Source organism: Eleutherodactylus coqui, chromosome 6 (genome assembly GCF_035609145.1).
Source record: "Eleutherodactylus coqui strain aEleCoq1 chromosome 6, aEleCoq1.hap1, whole genome shotgun sequence".
In the NCBI taxonomy this organism is placed as follows: Eukaryota; Metazoa; Chordata; class Amphibia; order Anura; family Eleutherodactylidae; genus Eleutherodactylus; species Eleutherodactylus coqui.
This window is the reverse complement of record NC_089842.1, coordinates 144,115,427-144,141,709: the sequence shown is the minus strand read 5'-3', so window position 1 is coordinate 144,141,709 and position 26,283 is coordinate 144,115,427. Positions and strand designations below refer to the sequence as shown.

The following is a 26,283-nucleotide window of genomic DNA, read 5'->3' as shown; positions in this document are numbered from 1 at the left end:
AAGACCCAAAGGAGGAATGCATACATAATGTCCATTGAAATTAGTGGGAAGTCTGTGTAATGAATGGATGTGCATTGTTCTCCAGAGCAAGAGAAACTCCATATAGCTGCTCTTTGTTCTGGATGAGGGTCGTCTATTAAAGGGGATGGCTAATCACAGACAACCCCTTGTAGATAAAAGTATAAGAGCTGCCATAATGATCAGCTGATTGCAATTAGGTCTAGCTCCTAATGGAGAATATTTGGTTGGTTGTATATCTGCCCCATAGCAGTTGCTGTAGGGAAAAATAGTGTTATACAGTGGCCCCATTTAGATGAGCTGCTCTCCGCTCTATAGATGCCCATACACATTAGATGATAGTCAGCTGCACGACCAACTGAGTATCAAATTTGTATGGGGCGGTCCCGACCTGGTGTTCAAATGGGAGTCTGGCAATGGCTTACTCACCTCTCCCTATTGAGAGTATGCATGTAAATGAAGAAGTTGGAAGGAATAGCTGTTGGTCAATGAGCATTCGGCCCGCAGGTTTCTAAGGTGTATAGATAGCATTATTCAAAGAAGAGGTCCCTCCTTTATGATGTCCATAAGGGCATGTGGATAGGGTTTGGCATGACCCTTTAAACTATAGTTTCTCTAATAAGGTATTTGAAAATGGGTTTTGTAAACCAGACAACTTCTTTACTATTTTAATGTGCAGATTTGTGTTCAAATGTTTCCACTACTTAAGGAGTTCAAACTGTTAAAACTTACTAGTAGATATATCAGAGTCATGTAGTCCGAGAGCTGAATTGTAAACTCGAGTACACATTAAATTTTTCTTACTGTTCTTCAAAGGTTTAATCTACAAACCCCGTGATTACAACGAAATGGATGTAAACGAGGCTCCTAAGTTCCTTACTCCTCTCATAGACCGTGTCGTAGTGGCTGGATATAGCACAGCCTTGAATTGTGCTGTAAGAGGTCATCCAAAGGTACGCAGCTGTCTCTTGTGAAAACCCTACTGTAGACGTTTGTACAGTAAAGAACACTAAACTAATTCAGTTCTCCATACTGTAAATGAGAAACTAAGCTTTTATGAGATGCAGCAGAACCTAATTTTTAAAGGTGTTATCCCACTTCTAGCTGTTTTTGCTGCAAGAAGTAGAAAGGTCTGTATGTTCTGTTAGGGTCCAGGTTGGTACTACAGCTGAGTCCATAACACTTCTATAGGACTCAGCCTGCAGTAACAACCCCAGGCACTATGCAATGTACGGACTTGGTTGTCCCACTTCTAGCAAAACAGCTAGAAGTGGGACAGCCCCTGTAAGAGCTATACCCTTTAAATTAATCATCTGTATTTATTTTAGCCTAGAGTTATTTGGATGAAAAATAAAATGGAGATTAGAGATGATCCCAAATTCCTTATGAAACATAATCAAGGAGTCCTCACTTTGAACATCCGCAAGCCGAGCCCCTTTGATGGTGGAACCTACACTTGCAAAGCTGTCAATGAGTTGGGAGAAGCTCAGGTGGACTGCAAACTGGAAGTTAGAGGTAATATTTTGTAGTTTGATTTGGAAATGCAGCACTAGAGATGAGGAGTTAAACACTGATCAGTTCCACCTCAACATGACTCTCAGGCTACAGAATCTGCGTCACGAGGTGACTCATCTATAATGAATGTTACAGCTGGAAATAGTACAGAATCAGTAGCTGAAGTTCTGAGCACAACAGTGTACATATAAACTACATGGTCAAAATAACATTGTATCAAGATGTGGAATTTGTTTCAGCACTTGGCAGTCATCTTCTCTGGGCTTGTGGAGACTACCCCGTTTCCCTGAAAATAAGCCCTACCCTGATTTTTCAGGATTTTCAGGGGCAGCTTGATATATAAGCCTGAAAATAAGCCCTTCCTGCGTTATATAAAAAAAGCAATACATTACCTAGCAGGCTCTGTCCGCATCCCTCCCGCTGGATCCTGGAGCTTTGGCAGGCTTCCTGCAGTCCTCGGTCGCCCATAGAAGATTGATTCATAAATCCCGCCTCAAGTAAGCGATGGCTCTGATTGTTTCTTGATCGCTGCTCAGCCAAGCAATGCAGCGCTCAATGAACCAATGCGATGGCTGTGATTGGTTCATCCAGCACTGCATTGATTGGCTGGGCAGCACTCGAGAACAAATCACAGCCATTGCGTTGTGGAAGCGGGATTTATGAATTGGCCAATCAATGCCGTGGCTCAGCCAATTCATAAATCCCGCCTCTACAACGCGATGATTGGTCGGCGAGCGCTGCTCAACATTGATTGGGTCATTTATAAAGCGAACTTCTGTAGGCGACCGAGGACTGCTGAAGCTCTGGAGAGCAGAGGAAAGGACACGGACTGAGCCTTCTATGTAAGTATAATAAGTATGAATATAAGGCAGGGTCTTATTTTTGGGGAAACACAGTACTATGTTGATGTTAATCTGTCAATATTGCTGCTTCCTAGCAACATTTAGGGCTCCTCCACAAGAGCGTATTGGATGAGGGGGTGAATTCCGCACAGGAAATTGGTACGGGTTTGGAGGCAGGCTGATCTTAAGGTTTAGGAAGTGGACTAATGTAATAATAGAATATGTAGACTATATTACCCGCAGAGATGATGATTCAATTTGAGGTTAATCAGTTTGGAAAAAAGACGGCTTATGGGTGACCAATCACTACTGTATGTTGAAATATAACTAAGATCAATACAGACATTGTCTAATCATTTTTTTTATGTTCAAGACTGTATCCGTAACCAGAGGGCTTCCTCTACATTGGATATGGCATGTCTGAAAAAATGATATTAGGGACATTGTTCTCCCCCAGAAGCACCATTCCCTCTAGAGCTATTTACAGTGATGAATCATTTAATTAATCTGTAATGTTTGTTTTCTCTCTTGTTCCCTCAGTTCCCCAATAAATACATCTTGGTCTTTCTGACGAGAAGTTAAATATAGTAAGTAGCACATATGATCTCACACTTGGTGTAACTAACATGGGGCCTCCATACAACTGCTTGTAATGTTCATGTGTTTCTATTATCCTACAGCTTTTCTTCTCAAAGCAGTTGTACCTAGTGTTTTATCTCTTTTGTTTTCAAGTCCACAAGGTTTTCCCCTTGGATGGAGAGAGGGAAAACAATAGTAGTTAAAAGGAAATTAATTTCTTTGATATGGGCATTTATTATTACAGTTCCACTCAACAGGACTTTTGAAAGCAATTAGGTAGTCCAAACACATTAGGTAGCTGTCTGCTTGTTTGTCCGCCAGCTATCTCACCCAACACCCCCATACATAGGCACACTCAGCTTGGCAAAGCATGCGTGCGTTGTCTGGCAGCGCCTTTCCCCCCTTTCTACATTTTCAACTCTGGCAGTGGCTTATCTTCTGAAAAAAATTGATGAGATGGTTGAAGTCCAGCTGCTTGGTTGTTGTCTCCACTGAGATCTGTCATCAGAGGAGAGTCAGGAGGCCACTATTAGATGATTTGTTACATCTGCTGAAATTGGTGAATTTGACCCTATGTATAAGTAATAGGTATCACCACATTTATGCCCAATGTCCACGGGTGGATTTGAATTGTGGAATCAGCACGGGGCACCCGCATGGAAGATCCGCAGTTCAAGCCGCCCATGGGGAACCATGGGTGTCCGCACTTGAATTTACACATGTGGATTTGTTTTCGGGATTTCGCATGCGGAAAACAAATCACAGCATGCTCCATTTTAGTGCCATGTCTGTGCGGACAGCTTCTATTGAAGTCAATGGAAGCTGGATGGGCTGCGAATTCCACAGCAAATCAGGAGTCTGAAAAAAAAAAGTATTGCGCATGTGCGCTGGCGTGCTGGTGGGCGCGTCCGCACACACCCGCACTACAGAAAAAAAGAAGACCCCGACAGGTAAGCAGAGTCCTCGGCCGTGGCCAGGGTTGGATTATGCTGCGGGCTTACGCATGCAGAATCCGACACGCCTATGGACGTGAGGCCTTAAAGGAAATGTATACTCAGAAAATGACCTATTATGTAAATCAGATTTTTGTGTTGAACATATTTGTAAGCATTTTCTTTTGTTCAATTTCGAAAAATTCAAAAACCGTGCATTTTCCACACTGATCACAGAGCCTAAGCCCCGCCTCACCCTGGACGACTGTCATGTGCGTAAGCGCCTGACAGCCGATCCAATGACTATCGCTCCTGTGCTTTACACAGGAGCTGTATTCATCCAAGTGAATGGAGGTGGAACAGTTTGGGGATCATTCTGGACGTTGCTCAAACATTGAGTGGCTCTTGTTTACACTCAGCGGAAAAGGAACGACTAGTGACAACAGAGAAACTTCTTGCTTCACAGTTGCCATCTTACTAACAACACAGACAGGATTACAATGAAACGTAAACACCTATATGTAAGATAACCCAGGATCCACCATTCACCATAGTTGGCGAACTGTGATTATCTTAACTCCCCATGCAAAATGACCTTGAGCACAGGTCACAGAGCATGTCTAGAACAGTTTCCCATACAAGTCAAAGGGTCAGCTCCAGTTCATTGTGGGCCTTCTGTTAGAAAATAGTCTTTGCATTGCCTTGTATTGTGTGGTAGCCATTTTTCTGTCTAGGTTGTGTATCTGGAAATGTTATGCATGCCTTTAAAGCTTACTGTTCATTAATATGTTTCTTTACATTTTTGTCTCCAGTATTTGTAATAGGAAGAATAGCACAGTCTGCAATACTATTCTTGCTATTAAAAATATTAGAACCCAATTTATAGACCCAATTATGAATCAATGCATCCAGATATATTGGAAAATTAATTCAGCATAGACCTCTTGTTTCTGAATAGAAAACAAGGTGCAAAAACAGAACTTAGGAGGGTTTCACATGGCTCAATATGAGTCAGTTAATGAGTGCCAATTAACGAGATTGATACTCGCTTAAATGACCTTTGTACGGGCTAATGCCGACTGTATGACGGAGGAATGATTATTAAAACGGTTGTTTGCACCCCCCCCCCCCCCCCCATACACTTTGATCAGCACAATCCCTGTTTACATCTCTTACTCATTTTGCTTTTTTATGCATTGCAACTCAGGGCTTGGAGTTCCGTGCCGAGCTTTAACTTCAGAATCATGAGGAAAAGAAGAAAAAGTGTCGTCTCCATCGTCTCTTGTCCAGTCGTGTCATTTACGTTATATCATTGCTGTTGTAGTTTGTGTATTTTTACTTGAGAACCTCTTGTGATTGGCCAAGAAAATGCTTCTCTGTTCTATCAACTGGTCATCGGGGTTTCGTTTCTTGTAACAATCTGTCGCTTAGCCGGTCTGCTGCTCTCATATAACACATATGCAGCAGCTTTGATTTGAAGCTGTTTTCTGTGTATCTGTTTGCATCTCCCTGTACTTATGACATGTACTGTTATACAGATAGTTCATAGATCAACCAGCCAACTACAGCCAACAAGAGGCAAAGATTACTATGAAGAGTATAAGAGAATATCAGTACAGGATATGTTATATGTACTGTACCATATGTTTGACAAAAAATTCAATTTAAGCTAGGAGAAAGGGCATGTGTTTTAAGGAAGAAGAAGGTGAATATATATTTGTACTACTTAGACTTGCAATGAAAACGTTGTGTTACTCATCTGATCTGTGTAGGGTAGTGGTCATAAAATGTCTAATGAGTGGGCTGAGATAGGATGAAGACTTGGCAAACACTTGGTGCAAATGTCACTATAGAGTCAAACCATTATACTAGGTCTAGGAAATGATCTAACTGACCATTTAGACCATTAAAGCTATCAAGTCTATCAACCCCTTTGACAGACGCCAAGATTGTCAGTCTAGGTTTTTTATTGCGTTTTTCTCGGGTATATCAAGTTCTTCCTAGCTTATGAGGCTGGAGAAGTTACCAAGTGTATATTTAAATACCCTATGAAAACCAATGTACCAAATTAATTTTGACATTTATTGGATATGAGGTATAAGGCGTTAAAACGTAAACCAGGAGATGATTCTGGATGAGTATTTTGGGATGTAATAATAGGTGGACACTTGGAGAAATACTGGTTTAGGGGGAGGGCAAATCAACTGTCTCCAACAAACGCTCAACTAGTTAAAGGGGTTATCCGGTTTTGAAAAACACATTTGCAAATATGCTATTAGGAAATTCTGATTTTAAAGGATACTGCGTGATGCTTATCTGAAGAGGACAACCCTTTTAACTACTGTATTCAGGAGTTTAATCTATCATTATGAAGACATTGGATGAGAATAAAAAGTTTTGTCCTAACATATTGAATGTAAAAGTACGGTATAATTAAGTTATCGACTGATTATTCTTGTGAAGATCTGGATAAGGTTAATATATTAAAGTATTATAGCAACACACTGTATATAAAGTAATTAAAATGCTTGGCTAATCTGAGAGTCTTTGCACTTTTGATAAATATTCTCCATTCATGCTGTATGTAACAAGATGACTTCTTCTGGTTCGGCATATCTTAGGAAGTGACCCCATTTTAAGTGTTTTGTGTTCAAGATCACAACATTCAAGGGCAACAGGGTTAATAGTTTGTGTCTTTTTGACTTGTGTGGAACAAGGAACATAGTTAAGAATCCATAAATGGTATCTGCAACCATATTATGAAAGCAATTATTTCCTCTCTCAACTCCATGGAGCTCTAAATAGAGTTATGATTTAGTCTGGATGCCTAGGCTGATTGTAGTTTCATTATTTAGCACTGTTCAGAACTTGGTAGCATTGTTTGGTTTCCATTGTGTGTTGTGGCATCAATGAATGTAAGAACTATTGCCTAATATTGCAACATTTTGAACATAATTGTAGTGTTTGTTTGCTTGCGATCATTATGCTATCTGGTGGGAATCACCGTCTATTAATGATGAAAGTTGTGGAAACTTTTGCTGAGATCTGGTCTGCAATTTCTCAGATGGAGTAACAATAGTGTTTTAATTCAGCATTATTATTGTTATCTGTTAAACAAAATGTAGCATTATTATTGTTATCTGTGAAATAAAAATTGAAAAATGAAGTCTGGACTGTTTACTTACGTCAGATTTAGGGGGCATGCAAAGGCAATTATGGAAGAAAAAATATAATGGGAAAATTTGGTTGAAGCATTTTGTGTACAATACAAGCAATAGGAACAATTATTTCTTCCTTCTCACAGAGCTTAAAAGTAAATGAAAATGTCACACATGGAAAATTGGAACAATATCTCTACACTGCCACCTATTGGAAGGCAACATTCCTGCAAGTCAATGTCAGACTTTTTAAACAATCCTTAGTTTGTTCCATCTTTCATTGGCATATTTCCCAGAGAAGCATGGATGGCCTTATAAGTCTCCTCACACCTTATAGGTGCTCTTCTTAAGGCTGGATTTACACAGGCGTCTGAGTTTTTACGTTCGCCTGCCTGCGATGTAAAAAGGCGTGAATGGGCCCACACATCTAACGTTTGTGCACCCGTTCAGATGGTCCTGGCCTGGCGCATATACGCCGAAGCTACAATGCTGTTGGGTGGGGGGAGACAGTTTAGCTCTGCTAAGCTGTCTCCCCCCTTCCCTCCCCCTCGCCGTCTCTTGGCAAGGGGAGGAGCGGGGCGGGAGTTAGTGTGATAAGTTCCTGCCCTCTCTCCGCCCCTTGTTGCAGCCAGCAATGGGAGGAAGTGGGATGGGGCGGAGCTAAGCTCTACCCTGTACCGCCCCTTCCCATTGCAAACAGCTTTCAAGGGGCGGAGAAGAGCAGGGAAGGGGGTTGGAAGTTTAGCAGTCCCATTGCTAAACTCCCTCCCACCTCCCTTCTCTGGCAGCTGTCATAGGCTCCCATAGGAGTCTATGCAACCGCCGCTCGCATAAAAGCGTCCGGCCGAAATGCACTATCTTGGCCAGCTTGGCGCTTTTACGTAGTGGAAATACGCCCGTGTGCACTGATGCATTGTAAACCAATGTATCAGAGGGCAGCGTATATCGGCTGTGTGAATTCAGCCTAAAGAGAAATGATACCCTTCCTGACCCCCATGAGGACTGGAGCACACTAGTCCTTTTAATAGGTGTTTGGTGCCCTCCTTTAATCCTAAGGACCCTATTGCACCTTTTCAAATTTCTCCATCTGAGAAATTTGTAATTGAACTCCCTTAAATCAAAGCTTCTACATCATGAGGATTATGTCTGAGACTTCCGGTGCTGGAGAGCACCAAGTCCTCTTTGAAATTCAAAAACATTGGGAGCCTATGCTTAATGCCCTCATCAGCTCTTGACATCTCTAAAAGAGAGACATAACATTACAGCATTTTCCACTTCAAAATCATGAATTACTGATATTGCTGTTCTACAAAATCAGTTGCTATTAGAAAATCTTTCGTTTCGCTTACATCCACTGGCATGAGGAACATAGGGTCTTTCAAAAACAGAGGCATTGCCAGTGACACCCAGTAGATGGCACATCCATAAGAAAGGTAAGTGAACGGTGGAGTTATCCATTGTGACATATATATGGCTGGAAGACATTACCACAGGCTTGCTGTGAGAATACATCATATTACCAGTTAATTATTGTTATTGAGAGAATTAAAGAAAATTTGGAACAATTTAGAAGACATTTAGTATATAAAGCAAGCTAGTGTGATACAAATTTTTTTACATGTCCTATGCAATGTGATTTTCTCATGGATTTTACTAATATATGTATCTCAAATTCCTCACCACAGACGTGGCCAAAGCTATACAGATTGCTCAAGGCCAGTTAGTAGCAAAAAGCACTTTTTATTCACGAGTAAAAATAACAAAATAGTTGCAAATATTGTCAGGAAAGATATAAATATATAGAATACTGTACAAAAGTTTTAGACAGGTGTGGTAACAATATTGTGAAGTAAGAATGCTTTCAAAATTAAAAGTGTCAATTAACAAAACGCAAATTAAATAAACAAATTAATATTTGGTGCATCAATCTTTCTAGATACACTTACACACAGTTTTTGAAGGAACTCAGCAGGGAGTTTGTTCTAAACATCTTGGAGAACTAACTACAGATCTTCTGTGTTTGCAGGCTTGCTTAAATGCTTCTGTCTCTTTGTGGTATCCCTGACAGACTGAATGATGTTGAGATCTTTGGGGACTATATCATCACTTCCAGGACTCGTTGTTCTTATTTACAATGAGAATAGTTCTTAATGACATTGGCTGCATGTTTGGGGTTGTTGTCCTGCTGCAGAATAAATTTGGAGCCAATCAGACGCCTCCCTGATGGTATTGCATGATGGATATTTGCCTGTACTTTTCAGCATTGAGGACACCTTTAATCCTGACCAAATTCCCAACTTCATTTGGTGAAATGCAGCCAAAAACTTGCAAGGAACCTCAACCTTGTTTTACTGTTGGCTGCAGACACTCCTTATTGTACGGCTCTCCAGCCCTTCAGCAAGCAAACGACCTTCTGTTACAGCTAAAGATTTGAAATTATGACTAATCCGTCCAGAGTATCTGCTGCCATTTTTCTGCACCTCAATTTCTATGTTTTCATGCATAGTTGAGTCTCTTGGCCTTGTTTCTATGTTGAAAGAATAGCTTTTTGGCTACAATTCTTCCATGAAGACCACTTCTCGCCAAACTTCTCTGAACAGTAGATGGATATACCTGGTCCAACTGGTTTCTGTCAGTTCTGAGCTAATGGCACTGCTGGACATCTGATTTCGAAGGGAATAAAGCATGATGTGTCTTTCATTTGCTGCACGAAGTTTCCTTGGCCGACCATTGCATCTTTGGTGCTCAACACTGCCAATTTCTTTGTGCTTCTTCAAAAGAGCTTGAACAGCACATCATGAGACCCCAGTCTGCTTTGAAATCTTTGCCTGGGAGATGCCTTGCTGATACAGTATAGCCACCTTGTGTCTTGTTGCTGTGCTGAGTCTTGTCATAGGTGTAGGACCTATAACTGAAAATTGTCTTCCACAACCTCACCTTTACAAGAGAGTTTGGCTGTTCCTCACCCAGTTTTAAGCCTCCTACCCAGCTGTTTATGTTTCAGTTAATGACTGTATTTAAACCTATATATAAAAATAATGATCATTATCCCCAGTTTGGTATAATTGGTAAATCCTACATCTGACAATAATCCTACAAAATCCCTTACTTTATACAAGCATATCTAGAAGAATTGATGCTGTTTTAAAGGCAAAGGTTGGTCATGCCAAATATTGATTCAATTGAGATTTCACTTTTGTTCATTCACTTAGCATTTAAATTGACAAAAATAAGCTATTAACACTATTTCTGAAAGCATTCTTATTGTGCAGCAATTTTTCCACACTTTCCTAAAACATTTGCACAGTACTGTGCATGTATATAAAAAAAGCCCTTTTGAAATGTTGTTATACATGGGGCAGATATTTACTAAACCTATCTAAAGTTAGGCAGTGTAAACTTAGACTAGACAGTCTAAAAATATGCCACATTACTCATTCATGGTGGCCCATGGTGGATGATAAATTTGGTGCATTTTTGTCTAACTTTACACCATCTATTCATTAGATTACTTTATGGTAACACTTTGATGCAATTTTGGCATATGCTATCACATTTAATTCATGCCCTTTCCAGCTAAACCACACCCATTTTGAGAAGGGTCACATCCCCTTGTCGCATGAGGTGCAGAAAGTGCCTAAAACATGATAAACATGGAGCCAGAATTTACAGTAGCTTAGACAATCTCCTCCATTGGTTAAATTCCACATGTTCTTACAAATATTTATCTAGTTTTTAATATCTATTGCCAAAACTTTTGAAAATTGGGGTGACCAGTTGACATTGCCAGATCAGGCACACATTGTCTCCTGCAGTAGCCACTACAGGGCAAGCACATTACTATACTGTGCCAAAATGAATGGGTGACCATGCAATAAAACACATGGCCAGACTGGGCTCACCAGCAGGATGCACTCTTATTTAGAATTCCTCCACAATGGCTAGTAGTGGGGTGCTTGAGAGGGTTCCCCCTCTATGACATCAATATGTTCAATTATAGACTTACTGTATAGAACGTGGTTGTTCTGCTGAACCAACCCTTATAAAGCCATGTTTTGGATATTGGATAAACTTTTCTTTAACTTTCTAATATCTGAATCAATAATTCCTATTTTCGTAGTTAAATGTCTTCCTTTTGAATTTGCTGTGTATTTTGAATTTTGCATGAAGTCCTAACTCGTATGCCATTAAATGGTGACTGCATTGAAAAAATATTCTGAAGTTATAAAAATATCATTTTTTTTTATTACGAACTATTTCAAGAGTTTTAACAAAACTTTATCAATAAACAGAGTCAAGCATCAAACACAAGACTTAACAAATTTAAAACAGTCACTACTGTATATAAATGGTAAAGTACAAAATGCACTTCGAAATTCTGAATTATAATTAAAATATCTGGTTTTAACATTTTTCTCTTTCTGGTGTTTCTTCTACTCTTAAACCTAATTCCTACTCTATAATTTCACATTACAGAAGTGTGGCACAATGATTTCATGCAATCATTGTATATCCAGTGAGTAAACAGTTAATCTGCTGAATAGCTGACCCTATCTTCAGCTCCTAACATGATATCTCTCCTACCCTCCGCCAAAGAGCTATCACTGCTTGCAGCTGTTCTTCACTGTTCGTGGGCTGCTAGGATAACTACACCGACGGAACATTTAAATCCCCCTGTAATCATATTACGCTCATTGCAACTTTTTATACTTTTGCACTATAAATTGAATACCTGGAAAATTAAAAAAATGTGTAGCTTCATCTGATGACTCATTAACCCCTCACTCACCTTGTGTCATCATAAATATAACAAATGCTCAAAAAATGTAGAATAAGAACAAAAATACAGATTGGTGGAGTCTGACATGTTTGCCGGAGTGTGGATAAATATGACAAAGGTAGGAGTCATAGAAACATAGAAAAACGACATCAGAAAAACACCACATCACTATCTAGTCTGCCATTATATTGGCATTAGCTGCTACTTTGTAGAAAGTGTACTGTAGGTCATTTAGGGTTATACTATAGAGAAGGCAAAGGGACATCTGCCCATTGGCCTCCACCATCAACACCCTCCGCATCCGGGTTACTTTGGTATTTTCTAGACAAGACTCATGAATTTGAAAAGCTTTCGGGAATCTTAAAGCAATGTAAAGCTTATAATTTAGCAAAAAAAAATTATGCACATTGTACTAATATTGTTTGGAGTGCTGATGCCCCCTCTAACTGCATCTGTTTGTGTATTAAAAAGTTTGCCAAGTGGTCTCCACTAACCTTATTCCGACTCTGTGTGGAAAAGGAGCCCAAACAAACTATACGATAAAAACTTTTTATTGAACTTTTCATTAGCTTTATGTTGTTACATTGTTGTGCTAGCATGAGGAAAAAGTGTTGGAGAGGTAAATGATATGAGTTGCTACAATGTCAAAATCACACAGTGAGGGTGGCTTCACACGAATGTGTTTTTGTGCATGCTTACGCCCGCATGAAAACACGCGTCTATTACAACCAATGCATTCCCTATGGTGTGTGCACATGTCTGTGTTTTACAGGTGTGCGCCTGTAAAGATAGGACATGCACGCACCATAGGGAATGCACGCATTGCCTTCAATGAAGCTGCGGCTGCTGCCGGCGGCTCCATTAAAGGGAATGGTCTGCCGTCACCCCTTGTTTTTCAGGGAAGAGCTTTATATATAATGTCTTCCCTGAAAAACAACCATTTTAGTGTAAAAAAGAAAAGAAAAATACTTACCTGTCCACCGCTGCTGTGTTCCCCGCGGGGATGAAGAACAGATCTGCCACAGGCGTCAGATGTTTCCTTCATCCCCGCAGGGAATAAAGAATTCCCTACCGCAGCCGTCACAAATGACAGCTGTGCTAGAGAATCCAGCTGCTGGCACCCATTAATTGTTTTTCAGGGAAGGGCTTTAAATATAAGTTCTTCCCTGAAAAACAAGGCAAACTACTGTCCCGGGCTCAGCAATGAAGTTCTTTCAGCAGCCAGGGAATTAAAATCCTTGTCTGCTGAAAGAGCTGCTTCTGATTGGCTGAGGGGCTCAGCCAATCACAGGCAGCTCTTTCTGAATGAAAGTTTCCTCACTCAGAGGTAATATACAAAATCCATGCAGAAGTAGTCATTTGTCAGAAACGAACCCAGCACTACAGTGCAATAGTACTAATCACTGAGCAACCATGTTGCTCACAAATCAGTTATGTTCTCTCTAAGAACTACTACAGGGCAATTCAAAAAGAATGGTGTAAAAGTAAAGCTGATTTATTCATACATGAATAACATGAAAAGATAGAAGAACTCTTCAAGTGTTTAATGCACCTTACCTAAAGTGACCAGATTTTCCCAGGGTCAAAGCGGGACAGAGGGGTGTGACCAGGGGATGGGGCTTATCACAACCTATTATTTTACCTACGTCGTTATAAAAAGTACAGGGCAATTTAAAAAAGACAGGGAGAAAATTCCGCAGCATTTCTGCATCCCCAAAACAATCAAAATCCATACCATTGCTGCAGATTTCTAGTCAAAATGGTTTTTTGATGTGCAATTGTTGCAGAATTTGCGCTGGAAATTTCTGCGGCAGACATTCCACAGTATTTACACCCCATGTAAACATACCCTAAGTCAGCTTGAGGTATGCTGCCATATGCAGAGTGGCCTCAGAAGTAATAGTGTCTTCCACAGTGGCCCCAGAATAAATACTACCGGTATTACTACTGGGGCTAATATAGGGGACTATATCCCTCATACAGCTCCCTTTGGTCTACTGACATACCAGGACTGAACTATCCAGGCCACATTACAGGCTATCATAGGGCAGCAATTTGCTGCTACACTGGTCACTAGTTCCTCCATGCCTGACGCTCAACTTAGTCCCTCTCAGAATCAGCTATAGTTTCACCCCAGAGCTGGTGTCTTCTACATTGCCCTATCCTCCTTGCCCCCTTCCTCTCCCCCCCTCCACACACACAGAAGGGCTGAGGTTTCTCACAACCCACACAGACCTTCCAGAGCTGTAGATACTTTTAAGCCTCTATTGCCTTAGTAACTCTCAGCTTTTGCCACACAGTGTCACTTATTTCCCCTGCCACCTCACTGTCTTTGCTCCGGTGGCCATACACTAGACTTTCTACGCCATACTACACCAGCGCCTTTACCCTCGGGAAAGTCTACAGAACTGCAGGAATGCCCACCGAATCTCTCCATTGTAGACAAACCGTGACATCCTGCAGCCTGTGGACATCCTTATAATTGACAAGCACAGGTCTAAAAGGTACATAAGCCAATAAAAGGTCTACCAGGGCAGCCCCTTATATCCACTTCAATTGCCCCTCCTATCAACATTCAGGCACTTCATTTTCAGCTTCCCAATTGAAACGCTAACATCAGCATCAGACTCCTTCGCCAGAGCAGCACCTCCTTCTGTCAGCTGACAACTGCAGTACCACCATCCTTCCTGGCAGCTACCCTGACTGGACATGGCTGCGTACAATGGTCTGCCAGCCCATGCATCCTTGGACCTCAAGATGTGGAACCGGTGAAAGTACATCACAAAATATTTATATGCACGACATTCACGGTACAAATATATACAAGGCAACAGCAACACAATGAACCAATGCCTTAAAGTGCTATAAATAATCTCAAGGGGGGGGGGGGGAATATAATGTTTACTCTTCCATAAGAGTTGAGGAAGTTAAGTGCATGGATGGTATCAATCACATCATCAGGTTTCTGCAGGTTCTTCACCATCATATGATTTAGGGCTGATTAACACAGGCAATAAAAGCGCATGTGTTCTGTGTATTTGCACGACGCGCTGAACTCGGGCGATGTATTAACCCATTCTTTCCAGTGGGTTCATTTAAATGGGTATTTTTCCTCTCGCATTGCTGTGAGATGGAAAAACTAAAGCATAATTCATTTTTCAAGATCACTGAAAACTCGCCCATAATTTGCTACAGATTAATTAAAAATTGCATCGCACTCACATAAAACTCAAATTGACATGTGAGTTTCATGAGACTGTGATGCAGTTTTTATTTGTTTCCCATTGAAACAACATGCGATTTTCACACTCATGAAAATCGTATCTACCGCAATGAGAATTTCTCATGAAAACGCATCGCACTCGGATAGAAATCACAGATTTAAGAGTATGATATCGATCCAGGAAACTCAGACTGATATCATATTCGCCCTTTAACTAGAGATAGCATGACTCCCCAAACACACCAGTACAGATACCACAATTAATTAAAAAAAAGGTTATGATTAGTGATGAGTGAGCATACTCGCTAAGGGCGATTGCTCGTGCCTTAGCCAGTACCTGCCCGCTCGAGAGAAAAGGTTCGGGTGCCCCCCCCACTGACTGCCGCAACTCACCGCTCCCCCGCGCCGGCACCCGAACCTTTTCGGGTGGGCAGGTACTTGCTAAGGCACGAGCAATCGCCCTTAGCGAGTATGCTCGCTCATCTCTAGTTATGATTAGAGATGAGCGAACGTACTCGGTAAGGCCGATTTCGCAATCGAGCACCGCGATTTTCGAGTACTTCACTACTCGGGTGAAAAGATTCGGGGGTCGCCGGGGGGCGTGGCGTGGCGTGGTGGAGCGGGGGGTAGCAGTGCGGAACAGGGGGGAGCTCTCTCTCTCTCCCTCTCTCTCCCTCTCCCCCCCACTCCCCTCTGCAACCCCCCGCTCACCCACGGCGCCCCCCGAATCTTTTCACCCGAGTAGTGAAGTACTCGAAAATCGCAGTGCTCGATTGTGAAATTGGCCTTACCGAGTACGTTCGCTCATCTCTAGTTATGATGCATTTTATTTTATATAAACTGACTTCCTCATATTTATCCATTATTGAATCCTGACTTTTACATTTTCAAACTAGAGGATAATCCAATAGCTACTAAAAATGTGAAGCCCCTCACTCCAGAAGAGATGATTTAAGGGGGCTGTGTAGATTAGAGAACTTTTTTCAAATACCTATTAGGCCGCTTTCAGACAAGTGTAACAAGTCCCTTATATGGATCCATATTACAGATGACATTACAACCGTATGGCATCACAATTTCATCACTATTTGATCTGTTTTTGCCTCTGTGTATTTTATTCTCTACTGGCCAAATACTCATCCGTATTTTTACAACAAAGAAAAAGATAGCAATACGGACAAAAGACACAAAAATAGGCCATGTTGCGTTTGTAAAAGATGGCAATAAATATATCGCCGTGTGAATAGATATATAGACTTAGGTTAGCTCAGTATAACAGTCCACAAAACATGGATCAAATTCAGAGCTAAAATACACTCATCTGAAAATGGCCTTCAAGGGAATGTATCATCAGAAAATGTCCTATTATATAAATCACATTTTTGCATTAAACATATTTATAAGAATTTTTGGTGATTTTTTAAAAAGTTTCAGCAACAAACCTGGTTTAAAAAAAAAAATCCTAATATCTAGCATTCTTCACACTGACCACAAAGCCTAATAATAGACCGATACTTCCTGATATCTGTAGAGAAAACTTTGCAGCAGTGATCTCCCTAGTGGCCCTTTTACATGGGACGATGATCGTTCAGAATTGTTCAAACTCCCACGGGAATTTGAATGATAGTTGGCCCAGGTAAATGCATGCAGCAACTGAACAACTGAACGAGAGTTGTTCAGCCATTCAGTTTCTGCACGCAGAAAATTGAACGACACGCCATTCAGTGTAAACTGCTTACAGTGAATAGAGGCCAGCAGGGGGAGAATGCTTCCCGGCCTGCTCCACTTCCATTACGGCAGCACTGTTAGCAAAGCCAGCGATACCTGTTCCTGTGTAACAGCACAGGAGCGAGCATTTCTGGGATGAGTGTTGGCATCGTTTGCCTGACAGTTTGTCCCGTATAAAAGGACCTTAACATCACAGACAAGATTAAATTAAAAAGCAATTCATTGATTAGATTCCTAAAACTTAACTTTTATTAATAATTAACTAAAAAAATATATTCGGGCTCACAAACACACAACCATGTGAAAAAGGAACGAAAACAAAAAATACCACCCGTATCTGGATGTCACAGCTTTATAATTGCTGTGAAACCACCGGATTGTACACTGTAGGATCAACAGACAGAACTACACAAGTAACTTGTGTGCTGTCTATTAGACTATGTTGTCCCTTGTATACCAGTAGGGTGCGGAATACAAGAGGAATAAGCAGTAGATCAGAGGACCTGTGTCTTTAATATAGACACCTGGTTCTTGTATCTCTGTATGTCTTGTAGTATCCTATCCCCAATGTTGCCTTTGATATATTCAGAGGGTAACAGAGCTCATGTTGGAGGTTTTTCGTCTGCTCACATCTAGGCAACTGGGGGATTACAAAAATCTTTTATCCTGCTGTTATCTTGGTACTAGGGATAGACCACTACAGTGTCATGGTGGTTTAGCACTGTTTCAACTGCACTGATGATTCTACCTTGTTCAGATTCAACATAGATTCTAGGTTCTCAGTTCAGGTTCTAGGTTCAAGTTCTAGGTTCTAGATTTAGTTTTTATTTTTTAATTGAGAAGTAACACCTATATGTAAATAACATAGAATCCCCCATTCACAATAGATAATCAACTGTGACTATCTACTCTCCCTTCTGTACAATGACCTCTGCAGAGGTCACAGAACATGCTTAGAACAGTCTCCCATACAAGTCAATGTGTCCCCTCCTGTCCATTGTGTGACTGGCCCATGAAGCTGCTGTAAAGCATCTCTAAATACTGTTAACTGTAGCTCAGAATATATGGCCGCCTCCGTAGTCATGTATAGACAACAGAATTAAAAAAATCTATAATAATCTATAACGACTTTGTTCCCCATAAGAAGTGCCATGGCTTTACTGCCAGTCAGTGGCAATGCCATATTCTTGTGGAGCTCTACCCATGACAGATATTTTGGATAATTTTGCACCTTCCATAAATAATGAGAAGCAATGAGAGAGGGTCCTGCACACCGGGGCTTACATGAGACTAATGACAGGAAGATGAAGTACAAGTACTAAGAGGTTAGAATAGTACTGAATAACGAGACTAGTGCTAGTAATTGCAGGTACAGCTCTCACTGATTTTAATGGGAGTTGTGCTTGCATTTACCAGTGCCGGTCACTATATAATCTGACCAATCTGCTTTCGCTCAGTATGTTACATCGCTGACGACAGACCCCAAAACAGCTGATTGGCTGGGGTCCCGAGTGGCAGAACCTAGCTGGTCAACTATTGATGATCTATCCTGAGGATAGGTCATCAATAGAAATTGTCCAGAAAACCCCTTTTAGAATGAGATGTATTCTTTGATAGCATCTGCTTCTATGGAAGGACGTTTACAGTAAATATTGTTTATGTGCATCTAAATCATATTCAATTAACTTTTCTCACCATGTAAAGTAGTTTATAGACAAGTAATAACCTGGAATAGAGCCGATGTTTCTTAATAGGAGAAAAAGAAACGGTTGTGGGCGTCATTCTGCTGCATCTCCATTAGAGGGCAGCATATCTCAAGTGTACAATCACACCATGTAATGCGCACGTTTACTGTGTGCTATGTTTGGGTGGTTTCACATCTGCGTTTGAGGTTTTGCTTTTCTGCTCCATCCGGGGAGCAGGAAAGGTGAATCTCTGTGGACAAACGGACGGAATCTCTGGACGGAACTGAGAAGCACTGGACGGACCCTATATAATAGGGGCTGTCTGCATTCCGACCAGCTGGTCAGCTTTTATTCTGATATTATGAGATGGATCTGCGTTGGAATCTCCAGCTGGAGGTTCCCATGCAGATGTGAGACCGGCCTTATGTACAGTATTTCACCACAAGGTGCCTTAATTTAAAAATAAAACTTTTACATCTTGGTCAGCGGATTTAATGATCAGTTCAGTAGATCAGCCAACGTCTGGTCAAAAATAATTTCTGAATGGAGGAAACAAAATGTCTAACATAAGTTATCTGAAGAAATAAACAACATTTATTCTTTTTTTTCTACTTTTATGTTACTGTCCAATACTACATATTGACATGTGAAACTTAGAGAGGAGGGTGTTTGGCTGACATGTGCCAGGGCGTCACGAACAAGCTATTCTGCTTTGACCAAAGTACAGTATGCCTTTTTACTGCAGTCACTAATTGGGCTTTATTCTGGTGCATACAGCTTTTTACAGCACTGCATCAAGGGTTCTAACAGCAGGGACTGAAGAAACCGCTGATCCCCGCTGTTTAACCCTTTACATGCCACAGTCAATACAACCACAGAATATAACAGGCTTACAGAGGGAGGGTCTCCCTCTGTCATTTATTGGTATATTATTACTAGAGATGAGCGAGCACCAAAATGCTCGGGTGCTCGTTACTCAGGACGAAAATTTCGCGATGCTCGAGGATTCGTTTCGAGTAACGAACCCCATTGAAGTCAATGGGCGACTCGAGCATTTTTGTATTTCGACGATGCTCGCTAAGGTTTCCATTTGTGAAAATCTGGGCAATTCAAGAAAGTGATGGGAACGACACAGCAACGGATAGGGCAGGGGAGGGGCTACATGTTGGGCTGCATCTCAAGTTCCCAGGTCCCACTATTAAGCCACAATAGCGGCAAGAGTGCCCCCCCCAACAATTTTTACTTCTAAAAAGCCCTCATTAGCAATGCATACCTTAGCTAAGCACCACACTACCTCCAACAAAGCACAATCACTGCCTGCATGACATTCCGCTGCCACTTCTCCTGGGTTACATGCTGCCCAACCCTGCACGACCCAGTGTCCACAGCGCACACCAAATTGTCCCTGCGCAGCCTTCAGCTGCACTCATGCCACACCACCATCATGTCTATTTATAAGTGCGTCTGCCATGAGGAGGAACCGCAGGCACACACTGCAGAGGGTTGGCACGGCTAGGCAGTGACCCTCTTTAAAAGGGGTGGGGCGATAGCCCACAATGCTGTACAGAAGCAATGAGAAATCCAATCCTGTGCCACCTCCATCAGGAGCTGCACACGTGGGCATAGCAATGGGGAACCTATGTGCCACACACTATTCATTCTGTCAAGGTGTCTGCATGCCCCAGTCAGACCGTGATTTTTTATAAATAGTCACAGGCAGGTACAACTCCGCAATGGGAATTCCGTGTGCACCCACAGCATGGGTGGCTCCCTGGAACCCACCGGCTGTACATAAATGTATCCCATTGCAGTGCCCTGGACAGCAGAGCTAACGTCAGATTAAATGCAGGTGGGCTTCGGCCCACACTGCATGCCCCAACCTGACCGGGGTTTTTAATTCATAGACACAGGCAGGTACAACTCCCTATTGTGAAGTCCCTGTGGACCGACAGCATGGGTGGGTGCCAGGAAGCCACCGGCGGTACATACATATATCCCATTGCAGTGCCCAGCACAGCTGAGGTAATGTCATGTTTAATGCAGGTGGGCTTCGGCCCACACTGCATGCCCCAATCAGACTGGGGTTCTTTAGAAGTGGACACATGCAGTTACAACTCCGTGTGGACCGACAGCATGGGTGGGTGCCAGGAAGCCACCGGTGGTACATAAATATATCCCATTGCAGTGCCCAGCACAGTTGAGGTAATGTCATGTGTAATGCAGGTGGGCTTCGGCCCACACTGCATGCCCCAGTCAGACTGGGGTTCTTTAGAAGTGGACACATGCAGTTACAACTCCGTGTGGACCGACAGCATGGGTGGCTCCCTGGAACCCACCGGCGGTACATAAATATATCCCATTGCAGTGCCCAGCACAGCTGAGGTAATGTCATGTTTAATGCAGGTGGGCTTCGGCCCACACTGCATGCCCCAGTCAGACTGGGGTTCTTTAGAAGTGGACACATGCAGTTACAACTCCGTGTGGACCGACAGCATGGGTGGCTCCCTGGAACCCACCGGCGGTACATAAATATATCCCATTGCAGTGCCCAGCACAGCTGAGGTAATGTCATGTTTAATGCAGGTGGGCTTCGGCCCACACTGCATGCCCCAGTCAGACCGGGGTTTTTAATACATAGACACAGGCAGGTAAAACTCCCTAATGTAAAGTCCGTGTGGACCGATACCATGGGTGGCTCCCTGGAACCCACTGGCGGTACAAAAATATATCCCATTGCAGTGCCCTGGACAGCAGAGCTAATGTCTGATTAAATACAGGTGGGTTTCGGCCCAAACTGCATGCCGCAGTCAGGCTCGAGTTTTTTATAAGTATACACAGGCAGGTACATCTCCGTAATGGGAAGTCCATGTGGACCGACAGCATGGGTGGGTGCCAGGAAGCCACCGGCGGTACATAAATATATCCCATGGCAGTGCCCAGCACAGCTGATGTAATGTCAGCTTTAATGCAGGTGGGCAAAAAATTAATTGGATTACACTGTAGGCGAGGGCCCCCAAAAATTGGTGTACCAACAGTACTAATGTACCTCAGAAAAATTGCCCATGCCCAACCAAGAGGGCAGGTGAAACCCATTAATCGCTTTGGTTAATGTGGCTTAATTTGTAACTAGGCCTGTAGGCAGCCCAGTTAAAATAAAAATTGGTTCAGGTGCAAGTTTCAACGCTTTAATGAGCATTGAAACTTATAAAAATTGTTTACAAAAATTATATGACTGAGCCTTGTGGGCCTAAGAAAAATTGCCCGTTCGGCGTGATTACGTGAGGTTTCAGGAGGAGGAGCAGGAGGAGGAGGATGAATATAATACACAGATTGATGAAGCTAAAAGGTCCCCGTTTTTTATGGTGATAGAGAACGATGCTTCCATCCGCAGGTGCAGCCTACATATTGTTTAGGTATCGCTGCTGTCCGCTGGTGGAGACGAAAAGTCTGGGGAAATCCAGGCTTTGTTCATCTTTATGAGTGTAAGCCTGTCGGCACTGTCGGTTGACAGGCGGGTACGCTTATCCGTGATGATTTCCCCAGCCGCACTAAACACCCTCTCTGACAAGACGCTAGCCGCAGGACAAGCAAGCACCTCCAGGGCATACAGTGCGAGTTCAGGCCACGTGTCCAGCTTCAACACCCAGTAGTTGTAGGGGGCAGAGGCGTCACGGAGCACGGTCGTGCGATTGGCTACGTACTCCCTCACCATCCTTTTACAGTGCTCTCGCCGACTCAGCCTTGACTGGGGAGCGGTGACACAGTCTTGCTGGGGAGCCATAAAGCTGTCAAAGGCCTTAGGGAGTGTTCCCCTGCCTGTGCTGTACATGCTGCCTGATCTCCGCGCCTCCCCTGCTACCTGGCCCTCGGAACTGCGCCTTCTGCCACTAGCGCAGTCGGATGGGAATTTTACCATCAGCTTGTCCGCCAGGGTCCTGTGGTATAGCATCACTCTCGAACCCCTTTCCTCTTCGGATATGAGAGTGGAAAGGTACTTCTTATACCGTGGGTCGAGCAGTGTGTACACCCAGTAATCCGTAATGGCCAGAATGCGTGTAACGCGAGGGTCACGAGAAAGGCATCCTAACATGAAGTCAGCCATGTGTGCCAGGGTACCTGTACGCAACACATGGCTGTCCTCACTAGGAAGATCACTTTCAGGATCCTCCTCCTCCTCATCCTCAGGCCATACACGCTGAAAGGATGACAGGCAAGCAGCATGGGTACCCTCAGCAGTGGGCCAAGCTGTCTCTTCCCCCTCCTCCTCATGCTCCTCCACCTCCTCCTCCTCAACGCGCTGAGATATAGACAGGAGGGTGCTCTGACTATCCAGCGTCATACTGTCTTCCCCCACCTCCGTTTCTGAGCGCAAAGCGTCTGCCTTTATGCTTTGCAGGGAACTTCTCAAGAGGCATAGCAGAGGAATGGTGACGCTAATGATTGCAGCATCGCCGCTCACCATCTGGATAGACTCCTCAAAGTTTCCAAGGACCTGGCAGATGTCTGCCAACCAGGCCCACTCTTCTGTAAAGAATTGAGGAGGCTGACTCCCACTGCGCCGCCCATGTTGGAGTTGGTATTCCACTATAGCTCTACGCTGCTCATAGAGCCTGGCCAACATATGGAGCGTAGAGTTCCACCGTGTGGGCACGTCGCACAGCAGTCGGTGCACTGGCAGATTAAACCGATGTTGCAGGGTGCGCAGGGTGGCAGCGTCCGTGTGGGACTTGCGGAAATGTGCGCAGAGCCGGCGCACCTTTCCGAGCAGGTCTGACAAGCGTGGGTAGCTTTTCAGAAAGCGCTGAACCACCAAATTAAAGACGTGGGCCAGGCATGGCACGTGCGTGAGGCTGCCGAGCTGCAGAGCCGCCACCAGGTTATGGCCGTTGTCACACACGACCATGCCTGGTTGGAGGCTCAGCGGCGCAAGCCAGCCGTCGGTCTGCTCTGTCAGACCCTGCAGCAGTTCGTGGGCCGTGTGCCTCTTCTCTCCTAAGCTGAGTAGTTTCAGCACGGCCTGCTGACGCTTGCCCACCGCTGTGCTGCCACGCCGCGCGACACAGACTGCTGGCGACGTGCTGCTGCTGACACATCTTGATTGCGAGACAGAGGTTGCATAGGAGGAGGAGGGTGGTTTTGTGGAGGAAGCATATACCGCCGCAGATACCACCACCGAGCTGGGGCCCGCAATTCTGGGGGTGGGTAGGACGTGAGCGGTCCCAGGCTCTGACTCTGTCCCAGCCTCCACTAAATTCACCCAATGTGCCGTCAGGGAGATATAGTGGTGCTGCCCGCCTGTGCTTGTCCACGTGTCCGTTGTTAAGTGGACCTTGGCAGTAACCGCGTTGGTGAGGGCGCGTACAATGTTGCGGGAGACATGGTCGTGCAGGGCTGGGACGGCACATCGGGAAAAGTAGTGGCGACTGGGAACCGAGTAGGGCAGGGCCTCCGCCGCCGCCATCATGCTTTTGAAAGCCTCCGTTTCCACAAGCCTATACGGCAGCATCTCCAGGCTGATCAATTTGGCTATGTGCACGTTTAACGCTTGAGCGTGCGGATGCGTGGCGGCGTACTTGCGTTTGCGCTCCAACACTTGCGCTAGCGATGGCTGGACGGTGCGCTGAGAGACATTGGTGGATGGGGCCGAGGACAGCGGAGGTGAGGGTGTGGGTGCAGGCCAGGAGACGATAGTGCCTGTGTCCTGAGAGGGGGGTTGGATCTCAGTGGCAGGTTGGGGCACAGGGGGAGAGGCAGTGGTACAAACCGGAGGCGGTGAACGGCCTGCGTCCCACCTTGTGGGGTGCTTGGCCATCATATGTCTGCGCATGCTGGTGGTGGTGAGGCTGGTGGTGGTGGCTCCCCGGCTGATCTTGGCGCGACAAAGGTTGCACACCACTGTTCGTCGGTCGTCTGCACTCTCAGTGAAAAACTGCTAGACCTTTGAGCACCTCGGCCTCTGCAGGGTGGCATGGCGCGAGGGGGCGCTTTGGGAAACAGTTGGTGGATTATTCGGTCTGGCCCTGCCTCTACCCCTGGCCACCGCACTGCCTCTTGCAACCTGCCCTGCTGCTGCCCTTGCCTCCCCCTCTAAAGACCTGTCCTCCGTAGGCGTAGCAAACCAGGTGGGGTCAGTCACCTCATCGTCCTGCTGCTCTTCCTCCGAATCCTCTGTGTGCTCCTCCCTCGGACTTACTCCAATTACTACTACCTGAGTGATAGACAACTGTGTCTCATCGTCATCGTCCTCCTCACCCACTGAAAGCTCTTGAGACAGTTGCCGGAAGTCCCCAGCCTCATCCCCCGGACCCTGGGAACTTTCCAAAGGTTGGGCATCGGTCACGACAAACTCCTCCGGTGGGAGAGGAACCATTGCTGCCCATTCTGGGCAGGGGCCCGAGAACAGTTCCTGGGAGTCTGCCTGCTCCTCAGAATGTGTCATTGTAATGGAGTGAGGGGGCTGGGAGGAAGGAGGAGCAGCAGCCAGAGGATTCAGAGTTGCAGCAGTGAACGGCGTAGAAGTCTGGGTGGTCGATAGATTGCTGGATGCACTTTCTGCCATCCACGACAGGACCTGCTCACACTGCTCATTTTCTAATAAAGGTCTACCGCGTGGACCCATTAATTGTGAGATGAATGTGGGGACGCCAGAAACGTGCCTCTCTCCTAATCCCGCAGCAGTCGGCTGCGATACACCTGGATCAGGAGCTCAGCCTGTGCCCACACCCTGACTTGGGCCTCCGCGTCCTCGCCCGCGTCCACGTCCTCTAGGCCTACCCCTACCCCTCAGCATGGTGTATTACCAGTAGTGCAGAAACAGAACTCTGTAATTAAATGTGCCGCTTATTGGCCTGTGGTTGGAGGCTGACTTCGCTTACGGAACGCACAGCAGAGCCAGGAAAGAATTTTGCGCAAGCCTGCTGTAACACTTAGCTGGCTGCGTATTAATTAGGACTGCTACCCCGAGCAGAGATGCAGTACACTGAGGACGGTCACAGGCAGCCCAAATAGATTTTTTTCCCCAAATTTTTTGGAAAAAGCCCACTGCCTATATAGACAGTATATCTCTTTCACCTTTTTCACTGTCCCTGCCTCAGCACTACTGGCCCTATACTATGTAAAATTACTGCAGACTGTTTCCCTCTGGACAGGATGACAGCAGTGATGTAACGGGCAACGCAGAGCCAGGAAAGAATTTTGCGCAAGCCTGCTGTAACACTTAGCTGGCTGCGTATTAATTAGGACTACTACCCCCAGCAGAGACGCAGTACACTGAGGGCGGTCACAGGCAGCCCAAATAGATTTTTTTTCCCAAATTATTTGGAAAAAGCTCACTGCCTATATAGACAGTATATCTTTTTCACCTTTTTCACTATCCCTGCCTCACCACTACTGGCCCTATACTATGTAAAATTACTGCAGACTGAGGACGCAATGCTCTGCACGGCCGATATACAAAAAAAAAAAAAAAAGTGCAACACTGCTAAAAGCAGCCTCAACAGTACTGCACACGGTCAGATGTGGCCCTAAGAAGGACCGTTGGGGTTCTTGAAGCCTAAAATCACTCCTAACACTCTCCCTATAGCAGCTCCAGCATCAGCAGCACTTTCCCTGAGCTATGTCAGAATGCATATGTGGCGAGCCGCGGGAGGGGCCGATTTATATACTCGGGTGACACCTGATCTCACCAGCCACTCACTGCAGGGGGGTGGTATAGGGCTTGAACGTCGCAGGGGGAAGTTGTAATGCCTTCCCTGTCTTTCTATTGGCCAGAAAAGCGCGCTAACGTCTCAGAGATGAAAGTGAAAGTAACTCGAACATCGCGT

General features: G+C 44.3%; 1 protein-coding gene across 2 annotated transcripts in view; it reads left to right on the top strand.

Annotated features, from left to right (window-relative positions):
* LOC136632720 (myosin-binding protein C, fast-type-like) overlaps positions 1–7,052 on the top strand; it is a 98,263-nt gene extending 91,211 nt beyond the window's left edge. For both annotated transcript variants that reach the window (XM_066607798.1, XM_066607797.1), the window contains 4 exons: positions 835–971; positions 1,347–1,533; positions 2,916–2,962; positions 5,094–7,052. In XM_066607798.1, the coding sequence (XP_066463895.1) occupies positions 835–971; positions 1,347–1,533; positions 2,916–2,926 (335 nt within the window). In that variant the 3' untranslated portion in view covers positions 2,927–2,962; positions 5,094–7,052. The remainder of the gene's footprint in view (positions 1–834; positions 972–1,346; positions 1,534–2,915; positions 2,963–5,093) is intronic.
* The last annotated feature ends 19,231 nt before the right edge of the window (positions 7,053–26,283 follow it).